We start from the raw sequence: 16953 nt of genomic DNA on the forward strand, positions 1-16953 counted from the left end.
ATATATATATATATAGTTTAACTATATGGTTGAGTAGCTGTCTCCAAACATTTTTGATTATTTTATTATAAAATAATGTACTTATTTATTGAGAATTTCAATGTTAAATAAACATGTAAATTTAGAAGTTTAAGTCCCTCATCATATACCCAATCCCTCTTCTTATAATTGTTTACTATTTGGTCTATACGCCACGTTTTTTCTCATTTGCAAAAAATATGGAATACCTAATAAATTTTGTGCCATCCTTCTACAGTAGTTTTGCTCATTTTCTCTGTATTTTTTAATGTGGAAGAACCAGTTTTACGGCCGGCCAAGTGGCTCAGTTGATTAAGAGCTCACTTGGGAGCACCAGCTCTGAGCAGCAGGGCTGCAGTTCGCATCCCACATTGATGGCCAGTGATGCTCGCCCCCTACAGCTAAGATGATGAACAACAGTTCGACCTGGAGCTGGGCTGCTGTGAGTCGCGGGCGATGGCGTAGGCTGCAGCAGGGCTGCAGTGGGCTGCTGTGAACTACATGAGTGGCTGGCAGCCAGTGTGAGCTACCAGGAGCCGCTGTGAGCGGCCGACCAATGACCTGCGACCGATTGCCTCACCCGGGAAGAGCACAATGATCATACCAACATGGGCCAGTGAAGCGACGTCCTCCACAACTAGACTGAAGAACAAAACAGCAATTTGTCTACCTGTCTGTTCCCCTTCCCCCAATTCCCCAATAAAAATCTTTAAAAAAAAGCAGTTTTATTTTTACAGCTCAAATGAAAATGATCTTTACATAAATACCTAAACTACCATATTCCCATTATCATTTAGCAATTTCCTTTCACGTTCCAGTTCCTGTGTGAAGTACTTTACATACATACCATCTCATTTAAACTTCACAAAGTCCTGTAACGTAGGCGTTACCATTTTACAGTTGAGAAAACTGAGACTAAAAGGTCAAATAATTAGCCTAAGATCACACAGCTAGTAAGATCACATACAGATTATTGCACTAGAGTTCTGTTAGGCTCACACATTAGCACCAAATTTTAAATACTCCAGAATACATTATCAACTCACTTTGAAATGATACATTCTCATTCTTAGAAAGTCATTAGCTGCCAGATTCCTTTATAGTTTATGTTAAAGAAACTAGAAATAACATGCCCTTCACAAATAGTTTCTAAAATGTCCAAGAATCATGCCACCTTCTCCAGGAGCACTGATGAATCTTGATGTCCTGCTGTTGTTGTCAGCAATAGAAATTCATCAGAATCTTTGTATAAAACAACATGAAGTTATTACTTCGTTATATTTAACTTAGATTTAATCCCATAAACTGTGTGGAAATTATGACACCAGATTTTAGATCGATTTTTAAAAGTATATCTGTATCAAAGTTTTTGACTCAAATGTTGAACTGGACAAAGCCAAATATAGAAGTTCTGTTTCTCCTCCAATAGGTAAGTACTTCATTCCAACCAAGAGGTACAAACCATCTAGGTAACAGTTGTTCAAAGCATTGCAATCCACACAGTATAATGACCTAGCCTATGTTCACCAACTTATTCACATGATGCTCAAGGGGCTACCCACATGGCCACCTTCCTCTGGGCCTCAACTCTACATGATGTATACATAAACTTCCACCACAGAATCAACTCCCTTAAATGATATATGTGTCACTATACCCAAGCCCAGCAGAGTGCCTGGATCAGAGCAGGTGCTAAATAAGTTTTCTACATCAATGAGATTCTTCTGAATATTTTGATACATTACAGTTCTAAAAGTTAATGTAGCAAGTTGAAATTTTAATCTCCCAACTAGGCAAAAGATCTAAAAAGGAAAGAAAATAAACTTGTAAGCAGCTAGGTGACTCATTAGAGAATGGGAAACATACTTGTGACTCATCAGCTGCCAATAAATCACTTGACCACAATGATTAATATGAAGAAAAAATAAAATACACACACATATATATACAAATAACAGTCTGAAAAAGCCTTTTTTCAGAATCCAAACATCTCTATGCTGGGTGGAAGGAGTGTTACATAAAAACAAATAGCAAAGTATAATTTTTAACAACTGCTATTCAGATTAACTGTAGCCCTTAATAGTAGTCACTATAGCTTTAGCTTTAAACTTCAAAAACTTGCATTTATATTCACTGTAGACCTCAAGAGTAGACAATACAAAACGGCCACCAGGGCTGCCTTCAAAAACACTAGTCTTTACAAGACTCAGCCATAGCTAACACAAACTACTCTGTTCGTTACTTTAAAATGGCACAAAAAAATAATTTTAAAAAGAAAAAAAGGATGACTTCTTGCCTGAAGTCAAACACCAGCTATTAAATGTGAAAAAAATGTCAACGTAAGATGGGGACCCAGAAACACAGGCAAGGATATGTATCCTATCTTCCTGCTTCTAGACAAAATTCATTTAAAGACCTCAAACCATTTTGGATACACAATTAAGAAACTGTTCTTAAAGATCTCTAGGGAATGAATGTGCCAGCCTTCCTATATAACTCATTTGGTTGCTTCATTTTTATATGCATTCAACCATGAGAGAATTGATCTTTCCAACAAATTGATTAAAATAACACGTTGAAGAGTCCTGTGGCACTTAAATCCAATTGGTAAATCAACTTTTTGGATTAGTACATTGATGAATTGGATATTTCTAGGAAAGATAATTTGGGGATAACTGACCCCATATTAGGCTCCAGTGTTGCTCTTATGGAAAATACTCAAAAGCTAGAAACCGCTAGTGGTCCATTCTAGTCAGTAAGGCAAAGAACCTCAGATTTAATATCTAAAGTAAATGCTAAGATGGTTATCTACTTAAGATATTAAAAGTGACCTCATATTTTGCCTTTTAAATGATTAGAAAGCCCCAGCTGGAACGATCTGATTTGATATTTTTAATAGTGGAGTCCTTGCTTTATTCCACCTGGCATATGGCCAGAGGGAATAGAGTTAAACGTAGGGCCTCACAGAATTAACATATAAATACCATTATTTCTCCCACTTTGCTGTGTAGGCGTTCACATGTTTTAAATGTCCAGTCTCTTTGGACACCACTATTCAAAATGAAAACACCTTGAGAATAAATAAACAGTCCTTAGGCACTCCAGTAGTATTAAAGATAATAATAAGCATTTCATATATAAAAATTGATCTAAGACAGAATGAAAATGAAATGAGAATAAAAATGGCCTTTTTCCCATGAACATATTTCTACAACTATGCTCTTTTCCAAACCAAAGATTTTAGCAGAATGATTCGTTGGCTCACTAACTAAGCTGCTAGCTTCTCAAAGTCAGGGGGACCACTTCTTAAATTATGTACATGTCTAACCACTATGCTGTACACCTGAAATTAATATAAAATATTGAATGTTAACTGTAATTGAAAAATTAAAAAAGGGGGGAAGGGGTAAAGGGGAATAAGAGGTTCAAATTTCTAGGTATAAAACAAATAGGACAGCTGAAACTAATTTAAAAAAATGTTTATTTCACAATAAAAAAATAAATAAATAAACTCTCAAAAAAAAAAAAACCAAACAAACAGGTCGTGGGGATATAATGTACAGCATAAGGCGTATAGTCAATAATATTGTGATAGCGTGGTACGGTTTCAGATGGTTGCTGGACTTATCATGGTGATCACTTCTTTAAATCTATAAATGTTGAATAACTATGGTGGACCCCTGAAACAATATTTTGTATATTAGCTGTATATTAATATACAATAATAATTGTATATTAGCTGTATATTTAGTAAAAATCTTTAGAAAATTTTTAATTCCTCCATTGACACTGTTTTAAGCATCAATTTATAACTCAACGTAAGCATTTTTTGTATTACTTTATAATCAGTTATACTTTTTAAGCCAAAATTCTTATTTTTCACCAGTTTTCATTCTCTGTAACTCGGGGGGCAGTATCTAAAAGTCATTATCACCCTCAAGAACCAAAATAGCTACTCCTTGAGGATATATACCAGAATAAACTGCACACTGTAGACAAAATACTTTTGAGGCAGAAGCAATGGGGCTTCCCTTTCCCAGTCATCAACATATTTAAATGACATTAAGGTTGTATTCTAAGTGAGCTATACTGTGGAGAGCTTTGAACTATATAGTATCATCCTACTATCCCAGAGAGGCAGGATGACATAGAGACTATAGGAGTGTGAGCCCCAGAGTCAAAGAGACTAGTCAAAAAACTGTCTTATTTACTTAGTTTTTTACTTCTAAATAATATGTTATTAAAAATAACAATTGTTGTTAAAAGTAATACATTTCTTGTAGGAAATTTGGAAAATAAAAATGAGCCAATGAACTTTGTATTTTCAATTCATTCTAAATATATTCATTGTCCTCCCATCAGTAAGAATTATGATGATCATAATCACCACTGATTCAATTTCTCTCTACCATTTACCCACATTTTGAAAAGTTTTATTCCTTTTTCTAAAACAAATATGGGACCATATAACAAAAACTATTCGAAAATCTTCTTTTTTAAACAATATTTTTAGCAACTTTTCATGTCATTCCACATAATCCTGTCTCATCATTTTACCGGCTGAAGAAAATTAAATTTTATAAACTTATTATAATTTATTGAGTAATCTCCTACTGTTAGATATTCTAATGTTTTACATTTTCATATTATAAATAACTACCCTTAGAATAGTAGGAATGAATTGCTGAATGAGGAGATGCATCATTTTATACCTTCTGTGAAGCTTTTTATTGTCCTGCATAGAGGTTGCACCAATTTACACCATCACCAAAAGGTAACCAGTGATTGTTGCCACACCCTAGGAATTAGCATTAAAAAATCTTTTCCAATATAAAATTTTATGATACATACTTCTTTATGGTCCTACTTTACACTTTTACTATACTAAGACTGAATTTATTTCTATTGGCTCTTCGTCATTTTTTCCCCCAAAATACCGTTTTAAATCTCAATTTCTTCATCTGTAAAAATGAAATGACCAAAAGACAGACAAAATAGTATCTATACCTCATAGTGGTGACGATCAAGGTGAGAAAATGCAAGTATGGCACTTCTCAGCTCCATACTTGGTGTACAGTAATAGTTAGGTATTATTGCTATTGTTATATTATAAACAAACCTGCTATTTTATTATTTCCCCTGTATATCAGATAGGGAAGCTGCTGGTGACCACTGCACTGAACCTTTACCGGGGTGCAGTGCACCCCAATAATTATAAAAATTCATGCTAGATGCTGAAAAGCATGGCAAGATAAAGCAAGGGCAGTCATACTGAATTTTAATTGTAGATTAAATTTCTTAAATATTAAAAATAATATTTCACATGCAGTAAAAGTCTGGGTGTCTATGAGAGGGCTGTTTTCCATGGCCTTTCATCTAAAAAATATATGGTATGTGTTACGGAGGTCATTGAAGAGTATCCCATCATTATTCATATAATCTATTCAACATATCCAAGATAATGATGAAATGGTTAGCAGCATAACCTTGTATGAATAGTTTTTACCTTTTATTTCACATTATTTTAGATACCACAGATTTAAGCCCCTCAAAACGCTTTACTACTAAGGTCTAAAATATATAAGAAATCCTATATATTGATATATGCTGATTACTTGTTAATAGTAGAGATAAACTTGAGAGTTGGTGAAAGCTAGGTGAGGACCAAAATTATAATTTTAGGTAGCTATCAGCTCATATTTTTCAAAACTATTCCCATTTTATTCCTATTACCCCAACTTCAAAAAAACCCCCAACAAACCAAAACCCAATAATAGTTGAAAAAGACACTATTTCAAGCAGTGCTTTCTGCATATTTACATATTCTAATAGCAACAAAAACTGTTAAAATTTTAACAAATATGGACACTTGAGCATTAAAGGTTTTCAGCAAAATAGGCAATAAATTTGCTAGCTTTCTGGTTGTCAGAAATAATTTGTTGAATATTACTATAGTCAATGAGAAATGTGCTACACACATCTACATAACCACCCACATTCAAATTAATAATTTTTAAATCTTAGGAAAGGTGTAATAAAAGATTAATTAGAAAAGAGGAAAGGCTATAAAGTTGCTACATACAAGTTTTTCGAGTAAGGCTCCAACATAAAATGCTTCAATGATGCATTTAAATTGCACAATTCACTGAGGCAAAGAATTCAAAATGCCCAAATATGAGAAACCATATAGTATTTGACAGTGAAAGCAAAACAGAATCCAAAAAGCATAAATTATGTATTTTTAAAAACAATAAACCACCTTTTAATAATAAAAATCTATATTCCAATTCTAAGGCAGGCACAAGCTTATGTTACACAACTAGTCAATTCTTTCAATTACAGTGAATTAGTAGCACATTCAATCTCAGACTTTTATATTTCCCAGGCAAGTAGAAATAAAGATGCTTAAGGAAGGGTCTTAGCTCTAAAGAATTAAGTAAGACTAGCATACAGTAAACAATTTATGAAGTCACATGGCTAGTTAGTGGGGAGCCAAGCCTCTGGGCTCTCTGGCCCTCTATCCCACCCAGCTGTCCACTGGTGCTTTGTAAAAATTAAAGGTTTAAATCATCCTAGCAGTTCTATGATGACTTATTTTGAGGAACTAATTTTTCTTCGCCAAAACTCCAAGAATTTTAAATTCAAAAGAAGCTTGATAAGAATTAAGCACTGCTCAATATGGCATCAACCAGTGGTTCTCAAACTACTGCATGGGCTCTTTAGTGGAAGCAAAAAAAAATGTCAGGAACCCTCAGTGAGCACTTAAATTAGTCTTATCACGTTACTTAAATATCTACAAATATAAAACTATTGGGCTGTTGTAAAAGTCATGACGCAGTTTTGCAACGAAAAACAGAAAAAATATGTCATGACTTTTTTGACAACCCAATAGAATAAATGCCTTATGCTTACAACCCTAAACTTTAAACAAAATGAACTTTTAAACAAATATATAAAAAAACCCCAAAATTCAAATGAGCACTATTAATTTAAACTTTGCTAAAACTAAAATTGCAGACATTTGGTTTACTCTATAAAGCTTTAGCCTCAGATCCAGTTCTATATTTAATCTGTTTACATATTTTTACTTTAACTCTCCATTGGGTGCAATGCACAAGTTATGAGTTCAGGCACAATGCATCTACTAGATGTGTATATGACATTTATTTATTTAAATTTAAAATGAATGAAAATAATGTGTAAGCATGCTTATTATTTATTCAGAATGAAATTTTAATTAGCCACAAAGTAAAAACAATATATGTTTATTACATAAATTCAGTACAAAAATCAACAGAAATTCAAAACAAACTGTGAGATCAGTTGCACCCGACAGAGGGTTAATACAAGCAATTATGCCCACAATTACATAAAACATTAACTTTGAGGTTGGTTGAGAATAATTGGGTCTCATGATTAACCAAAATTCTGCAAAGAGCAATCCAAGAATGACTAATTAAATGATCAATCAATAATTTTTTTTTTAAGATTTTTTTTTTATTGGGGAATTGGGGAAGGGGAACAGCCAAGCTGTTGTCCTTCAATCTTAGTTGTGGAGGGCGCAGCTAGCTCAGCTCCAAGTCCACTCAACATCCGGCCGCCCGTCGGCAGTCCCCGTCGGCAGTTCAGCTCGAGGTGCCATGCACAATCCTAGTTGCAGGTGGGCGTAGCCCACCATCCTATTTGGGAGCCAACCAGCAGCCTTGTTGTTAGGAGCACGTGCTCTCACCAGCTGAGCCATCCTGCCAATCGTTGGCAATTCATGGGCAGCTCCGCTTGGGCGCAGCTCACTGGCCCATGTGGGAATTGAACCGGTGACCCTGTTGCTCAGAGCTCGCGCTCCTAACCAACTGAGCCGCTCAGCTGGCCCAATAATTTTATAAAACTATCTTGTTCATATGAAAGTTAATAATGTAGCACTGTTAACTGAAATTTTAATCAAATGGGTATCTAATCTGATAACTACTAAAACTGGCAAGAGAAACACTTTTCCTTGCATGCAAACTATTATACTACTAGTGATTTTGCTGCCCCTATACAGACAAAAATAGGATTCAATAAATGTTCGAATGGCACAAGCTTTTAAAAACTTCAGGATGCCTCTTAACTATCAAGTACTCTTAGTAACCCAGCTCGCTCAGCATATGTCGCTATTCAAATACAGGGTAAGCCTCATTTGTATGGAATATGGGTATCATTTGGCTTCAGATGGCATGAATACAATTGTAAATATGACAGTAAATGCTCAATGGGAGTACTAAATTCACACAGCAGTTCTCTGTTATAAGTTAGCCTTTGAAATGACACAGATTAATCCCTTCATATATTTAATATTCAAAATGTACACTAAAATTTAAAAAATATAGAAAACTTCAGTCTCCTAAGAAAATATCTGTGACCCCAAAGAAATGGAAAGAGAAGCCAATCAATGAGGATCACGAAGGACATGGGCGTAAGCTAAGTAACAAAGCATGCGGATTTCAGGAATAAAGCCAAAGCCTTTAAAGTAAGGAGAGGTCATTACAGATATGCAGAGTCTGTCCAATCTGAAGAGTGCATCTTGGGAAGTAGTGGCAAACAACACTGTAGTGAGGGAACCAGCAGGCAGAATTAATATTGGACATGGCTGGAAATAGAAAGCCATTTGAGATTTTAGATAAAAATAGCACTTAAAGGGCCGGCCGAGTGGCGCGTTGGTTAAGAGCTGGCTTGGGGCATCAGCTCTGAGCAGCAGGGCCCCAGTTCAGATCCTACATGAGGGCCAGTGACGCTGCGCCTTCTACAGCTAAGATGGTGAACAACAGCTCGACCTGGAGCTGGGCTGCCGTGAGTTGCCAGCGATGGCGTAGGCTGGGGCTGCCATAAGCTACCATGTGTGGCCGGCAGCCAGCTTGAGTGGCCAGCAGCTGGTATGAGCTGCCAAGAGCCTCCGTGAACGGCCATCCAGAGACCAGTGACCGATCTGCCTCACCTGGGAAGAGCGCAATGATAATACCAACATGGGCCAGTGAAGCAACGTCCTCCACAACTAGACTGATGAACAAAAGGACAGCAACTTGTCTGTTCCCCTTCCCCAATTCCCCAATGGTGTTCCCCTCCCCCAATTCCCCAATAAAATCTTTAAAAAATAAATAAATAAATAAAAAATAGCACTTAAAAAGAAACTTCAGGCAAGTATGGATTTAAGAATGGAGCAGAAAGAGCTTGTCTCTATCAAGTATTAATTTAAAAAATGATTGAATTATTTTGTTCTAACCCAACTAACGTGGCAGAAATTATAAAGAACACCACTACAAAAGAGAAAAGAAATTGAAGCCAAATAACTTGGAAAACTCACTTGGAGAGAGAAATTGAAAACTTTACTCTCAAATGTTTTTTAAAATTTCAGTAAATAGTTACATACTACTATAGTTACATAGTACTACTATCATCCTAGTGCCATATCTGGAAATTGGATTATCTTTCATGCTTCAAAACATAGAAAGTCCATGTGAGCCTCAGTTAAGGATTTTACAGTATGGTATAACAACAATAAATTAATACAGTTAGACCATAGCAAATTATAAAAACACTTATTTTCATTTGTTAATGTCAAATAGAGGAATTTCTTTTTATTTTTATGATTTAATAATAACCTTGTATCTTAGATTCTTGTTTTACAGAAGTGCTGACTCACCAAACAGCTCTGCCAGAGCAAGTATAAATGTATGAAACCACCTTAATCTTTGTTTTCACAAGGGAGCCAATGCACACCCATTTTAAGTAAAAAACAGTTTATGTTAAGCCTAGCCAGTAAAGATAATTTTGGGGAAAAGGATTTTGAAGGATGAAGAAAAAAACCAACACATCTTTTTCCTAAAGTTCTGAAAGTTCTTTAGAATTTATATTACATTACAACTTCATTTGACTTATTATTATTCATGAATAGCAGATCATTTTTAAAGTAAAATTTTTCTGTTCTTGAATTTCTTCTTTAAAAACTGGTGCTTTGAATATAGGAGTAAGAGCATACTACTGGCTTTCTGTTAGAAAGGACATGTGCCTTAGACTTCTATTACCAAGACAGATCAGAATTTCTGATCTACCTGAGAAGTATGGTCTAAAATCAACATTAAATAGACAAGCTGACTGACCCACCAAGAGCATGAAATTATGTTCCATGAAAATTTATCTTATCAACCAATCACAAAAATGAAAAACTCATAATTTTTTACCACAAAAAGTCTTAGTCAAAAGAATTTTCCTTTTTCACAAGGTAGCAAAAGCTATTAACACATTTACTCTTAATTATTCAGGCTAGATATGAGTAGTGCCAAAAGTTAAATAATTATAACCTAAGTACCACATGTTGCGCTTATTGTATAAAATTGGCTCCATTCACTTGTATATAACCAGTCAAAAGCTTTACAATCTGCAACAACACCTTTTCCCACACATTACTAATTATATGAAGTCCAATTTTTTAAGGGACTAAAAATAGCTACATGGTCTTGGCTTTAAAAAAAAATCCAAGTCACCACTTAATTGTTCAGCCTGAATTACATCTAGATCTTGATTGAGTTCCACTTCAGGATTATGAAATCCAAACTAAACTATCTGAACACTTCCCTTGCCTAAAAGAAAGATCACCCTTATACTATCGCAGTTAGATGAAAGCCTTTTTTTAAAATTTATGTATCACGAGGGCATTAGTGAACTAAGTTCTGTTTGGGAGACCATTTGCAAGTGGCTCTTCCAGCTAGAGCTTTGGTTGACATCTGATATGGTGGACTGTTGTTAGTCAAGTCCCAGGAGTTTCTGACAAGATCCCAAATTATTTTTTAAAAACGATCTGTGGACTACTTTGATGTGTCTACTATTAAAGACATCAAATGAATGGTCTGTCCTCTTGTCAGTAGGATGCCTCTTGGTAAATGTTAAGGACAAGTAGGATTTTCAAAAGATTTCTGGACTAGAATCTTTTCTTCAGGAATGTAACACAGGTTATAATGTAGTTTAATGGAAAATTATATCCTATATAGTACTGTCATCTTCATAGATTAGTTTTCAGAACCGATTAATATGTAAGACAAAAGCCATTAAAGTTATGTGTTTGTTGATTTTTTTTTTTTTAAGATTTTTATTGGGGAATTGGGGGATGAGAATAGCACTGGGGAATTGGGGGAAGGGGAACAGACAAGCTGCTGTCCTTTTGTTCTTCAGTCTAGTTATGAAGGACGCTGCTTCACCGGCCCAAGTTGGCACCATCATTGCACTTTTCCTGGGCAAGGCAGATCAGTTGCCAGCTTCTGGGCAGCCGCTCACTGCGGCTGCTGGCCGCTCATGCTGGCTGCCAGCTACACACCGTAGCCCATGGCAACCCACTGCAGCAGGGGCTGCAGCCTACGCAGTGGCCGGCGACTCAGGGCAGCCCAGCTCCAGGTTGAGCTGTTGTTCAGCATCTTAGCTGTAGAGGGCAGTGTCACTGGCCCTCATATGTGGGAACCGAACCGGGGTCTTCTGGCGTTCCAAGACAGCTCTTAACCAACGTGCCACTCGGCCGGCCTGTGTTTGTTGATTTGAAGTTGACCGTCTCCTAGTATTTTTCAGTATATTAAATGTAATTTTACATATCTATCTGTGGTTTCCAGGGGCTCTTTTTATTATTAGAAGGCTTCCAGCGTAGATAAAGTTTATTTCTAGGAACCAAGTTTATTCATGTCCCACTTCACTGGATATAGATTGATCTTTAAAGGCTAGATAGCAAATGCACCCCATAAGCATAAACCCTTACAGACTATGAGATGAAAACAGCAAACCTAATTACCAAAAGATACAGGTGGAAGAGATGAAAGTGACAGTCACTGGGCAACAGGACTGGGAGACAGAGAGAGGTGGGGCTACGGTGCTAGGAGTGGTAAAACTATTGAGTTCATCAGTGAATCAGTAATTAATGGCACTGGAATTTTTAAACCAGAGTGTGGGTGTTGTTATGATACAATAAAACTCAACTTGATAAATACATCTCTAAGCCAAAATCAGTTGAAGAGCAGCCACTAAACATAAATCACTGTGCTGGGGGCAGTCAGGAAGGGTTCAAACATAAATTAGGATGTTAAATTAGGTCATTTTTTAGTTTCTTGTTCTAAAATTGATAGTTCTATCTATATTAACTCACCTTTGAAAGCATACATCTAAAGAACAGATATAAAAATCAATAGGAAAAAATGTAACATTTATTCTTGATTGAGTTTCTTTCTTTCAAAAAACATTTATGCCTATGAAGTACTCTATTACTTAAAATGTAAAAATCGTCCATTTTCTAAGTCTTCTTTGATCATCACCATGGAAATAAAATTTTGATTAAATCGAGAAAAGCATACAAACAAAACTAACCACATTACCAACTATTATTACGGTAGAGCTACAGCATGTACAAGCACTACACAATCTCTATGCCTCTTGTAAATTGAACAAAACAGTGCACTTCTACAGGAATGCTGAGCCAGACACCAAGACTTTGGGGAAGAAGCAATTTTTACTTTTTTTTCCTTAACCCTTTCAGTGTCAAAGTTAAAAGTTGTAACATTTTATAACATCTGTTTTTCTTGCAGGAGAATCATTTGCAAAACTACATTCTTTTATTTTATAGACTTTTATTACTCAGAAAACTTGTTGCTTAGTATGCAAATCTCAAACTGGGGGAGAGGGGAAGGGAAGACACAAAGCTCAACAAACACACACAAAAAAAGTTGCTTTGCTATCTTGAGGCTGCCAGGCTTTTTCTTACTCTACTTGAAAGTAAATGTGACTTCTCTGTAGAGAGTGCTGCTTCAGCAGTTCCAAATGAATTTCAAGCCTGTGCTCCATATTTTCTCTTTTGTAAGTTTAATGTATTCAGCAACACCGATCTGACAATTTAAATAACTACATTTTTAAACAAACGAAGCATTGATGTTAATGTATGAAAACAGTCCAAACCCCTGGGAGTCTTGGTTCCCACCATTGTTTATTCTGACAACAGGATATAATTGCTTACTTACTTGGCAGCAAATTTCACCATCTGCTTGCTTGCATGGTCTCCCACTGCCACGAGAGCCTGGACATTACACTGCTGCTGACGTAGGACTAAGAAACACTGCTTCCCTGCACAAGACAGAAAGAACACAAATGTATTAAGGACATGCTACTTCAGGTTTCACAAAGAAGAAAAATGCTTCTCTACTTCAAAACTGGGCCAAAATTTACTAGTCATCAGGCACGTACATACGTGTATCTGGCTCCACAGCCAAGATAGTCATACTCAACTGACAGGCTGTAAAGAAACGCAAGCTCCTACTAAGAGGGACAAAACATGCTTTTAACATGTTTGTTATGAGAACACAGGCAAATCACTAATTTTAAAAAAAATTAGAAATCAAGAAAATTATTTTGTCACTGCATTGATTTACTAAACAAATTTCAAATAACTTCAGATCACTTTGAACATTCATTTAATAGCTAGTGTATTCTACAGGCAAGGGCACTGTGTGAACCACCATGGGAGATTGTGACGCAACCACAAAAGTAGTAATAAAGAGCTCAGTACCAAGAACACAAGCCTTCTATGGGGGTGGTCCATTTTACTTCCTGCCAAAGTACATTTTAAAGAGCATTTAGAATGACAGGCTAGTTCCTTTCATGTTGTATTTTCTTCATTTTTCCTTTATCGTCTTCTTAATCCTTCATCCTTTATAACAGTCCCACTAATTTTTTTACTCCAGTAACTTACTTTGTCTATAAAAGATCATTCTCTTTATGCCCTATAACAAGTTTTACACATATTCTGGGCCTCTTGATTTCCCCCTTCTTTTATAAGGAACTATCGTCATTTCTTATTCTTAACCTTTTATTATGTATCCTTTCGGTCACTATGTATCCTTGTGACATCCCTTTCCTCCAAAGCAGATCCTTTCTTAAGTCTCTGGTCAAGTTTGGGAAACTGCTTCCTCATAATACAAGATAAATCTTTCAAGATCCCTTTTCTCATCAGTTTGTCTTATAAAACATCAAAAGATGATTTTGGTTTTTAAAAACTGAGAATTAGCCTTGGGGGGGGGGGAAAAGCAAAATATAAGCAGACTTATTACTTTCAACATACAATATTTTGAAATGTAAATCAGACAGCAATCATGAGTTTAAAAAAAAACAAACAGGTTGCAAACAAAGCACCAACAAAAACATAACTTATGGACTTCTGTGTCATATATGATTAACATTATTTTTACCACTAAACAGACACTCATTTTCCCTTTCCTTTGGAGTATGATCCAGTCAAAAAGTAAAATTTTTAAAAAGAAACTTATACGTACTAAACAAATTCAAAGGGATTTTAAGATACTGAAGATTGATAAAGTTAGAGAAATCTGTAGATAGATCAAAATGACAGTATTCCAGAAACTACTGAAACTACAGCCCAATATTAGTCCACTTAACACAGAATGTTAACATGAAATGGAAAGTATTGGGCATGATTTAGTAAGTATTTTAGCTGCTCTAATAGTACCGAGGCAGCACAAACTTCACTACATTATACAAAACCTTCCTGCAATGAACTCTAACTTACACAAAAGGCCTGAGAGAGAATGGAGAGCTCTATAGGACAAAGGGTGAGCACAGGAAAAGTCTGAGTCAGCACTAGGGAGGCAACATTTACTGTAAAGGTTTTTGGTAAAGACTAAAAGCTTTTAATTAAAAGACCTAGGATCACATCCTGACCAATCACTTCCTATGAAATAACCTGTGGAAAAATTATTAAACCACTTTATGCCTCAGTTCTTCATCTGCAAAATGGAAAAATAACAGTATATAATTCACAATGCTTTCTTACATAAGCTTGAGAATTATATAATAGATTTAGTGTTGTGACAATCAATTAACTACAAATATTAAATATTAACTATAAATATTATTTATGTTAATTATTACTATTATTAACAGCAACACTGCCATGAGCTACTTATTTGAGGATTAGTTACTATTCCTATTCCATAGCTGGATTTTACTGTGTAGAATCTATGCCAGGTGCTTGGAATACAAAATCATTTGTGATAGACTATTATGTGAAAAAGTGATAAAACCATATATAGAGTACAATCCCAATTCTGTGTAAAAAATATATTAAAATTGATTGTGTAGGAAAAAACACCAAAATGTGCCTACTAAGGATGGTGAAATTACAGGGAATTATTCTGTTCATATTTTTCTGTATTTTCTAAACTTCCTACAATAAGCATGTCCTACTTTTCTAATCAGAAAAAAATATTTTTAAAGAGAATGATGACGTCAGGGAGGCAGGTACAGATGAAAGGTAAGGGCTGAAAGGAAGTCTTGGCCATGTTCGCGATTCAACACAAGCAGTAGGTAGAAGTTGGGAAGTTCCAGGAGGCTGAACATAGAAACAAATGCACTCCTAAGATTTGACATGCCTGCTCGGGAAAAGAAACCATGAAATCAATGGTTATGGGTAAAGTGAAGAATGTACATTGTTCTCTTTTAATGTTTAATGTGTTTATTGTATATAATTCTAACAATTAAACCTCTTATTAAAAATAAAAGCCAACAGATGGCAGGAAGAGGTGAAGTAGTGAAACCAGCACCATGATCATATTATATTATAAACCTACAGTAAGTAAAAATGTATCAGCACAAAAACAACTACATCAATGGAGCACAAGAAAGAATTGAGAACAGACCCCACTAGAGAAGAGATTCTAATCCTAGACGGAATTCAGGAGTTTAAAAAAACCCAACAAATAGAAAACTGAGTAAAAAATGGAACTGAATATTATACTATACAATAGAGGATGGGAGAACTTTCTAAGTTGAAAAATTACACAATGCCTATATACTAAAAATTAAGACAACACTCTGGGAATAAATATTTGCTGAATGACATATAACCTATATGAGTTAATGTCTTTAATACATAAAGATCTTAAAAACTTATGAGTAAAAAACATTAAGATCCCAATAGATAAATGAGCAATGGACTAGAACAGATAATTTCAAAGAAAAAGGAAAACCCTACTAAGGAAACAATGCTATTGGAAATGAAAGTCATGCAAGTTGAAGCAAACAACACATTATTTACCTCTCAAATTAGCAAGATTTAAAAATATGTAGTATTTGCCAATGCTTGGGAGAATTAAGTGAAAAACATTAATAACTTGCTGATGGCAACGTAAACTTGTACAATGCTTTCAGACAATAATTTGGCAATGGGCATTAAAAAGCTTAAATGTTGGACTCAAGAAATACATTTCTTAGAATATATGTTAAGGAAATTAAGTATGGAAAAATTCTTAGTGACAAAGATGTTCATAACAGTGTTATTTATATAAAAGAACTAAAGTTCTATTACCATTCACTTCACAGTTATGTAGTCTTCACCAGTGGAGCACATCTATGTGCGACTCTAATTCTATGGTTCCCAACCTGTCTATGTTCAAAGCATTTTCAACACTAGAATTGTGGGGGTCCACTCAAAAAAATTTTTAAGACTCAAAACAAAACAAAAAGTCAATACTGGTTTCCTGATAAATAGAACTGTCTGCTTAGGCTACTTCTATCAAGTACTTTTAAGATCAAGTTCTTGCTAGTCGTTAGTAAACAAAATCGTTCCTTCTTTGGCACTGGTTGGAAATACCCTCACTGCATGATCTGCTAAGTTCAATGTTTGGCAAGCTATTTTTTTTTAATATTTATTATTTTTTTATTTTTAAAGATTTTATTGCAGAATTGGGGGATGGGAACAGCGCTGGGGAATTGGGGGAAGGGGAACAGACAAGTTGTTGTCCTTTTGTTCTTCAGGTTAGTTGTGGAGGACGTTGCTTCACTGGCCCAAGTTGGCACCATCATCGCGCTCTTCCTGGATGAGGCAGATCAGTCGCCGGCTTCTGGACAGCTGCTCACGGC

General features: G+C 35.4%; 1 protein-coding gene across 2 annotated transcripts in view; it reads right to left on the reverse strand.

The window, feature by feature from the left end:
* The window catches only part of DARS1 (aspartyl-tRNA synthetase 1), a 62027-nt gene that overhangs the window by 28911 nt on the left and 16163 nt on the right, over positions 1-16953 (reverse strand). For both annotated transcript variants that reach the window (XM_019661349.1, XM_019661348.1), the window contains one exon: positions 13041-13143. In XM_019661349.1, the coding sequence (XP_019516894.1) occupies positions 13041-13060 (20 nt within the window). In that variant the 5' untranslated portion in view covers positions 13061-13143. The remainder of the gene's footprint in view (positions 1-13040; positions 13144-16953) is intronic.

This window comes from Hipposideros armiger, unplaced genomic scaffold (assembly GCF_001890085.2).
Source record: "Hipposideros armiger isolate ML-2016 unplaced genomic scaffold, ASM189008v1 scaffold_345, whole genome shotgun sequence".
Classification (NCBI taxonomy): Eukaryota; Metazoa; Chordata; class Mammalia; order Chiroptera; family Hipposideridae; genus Hipposideros; species Hipposideros armiger.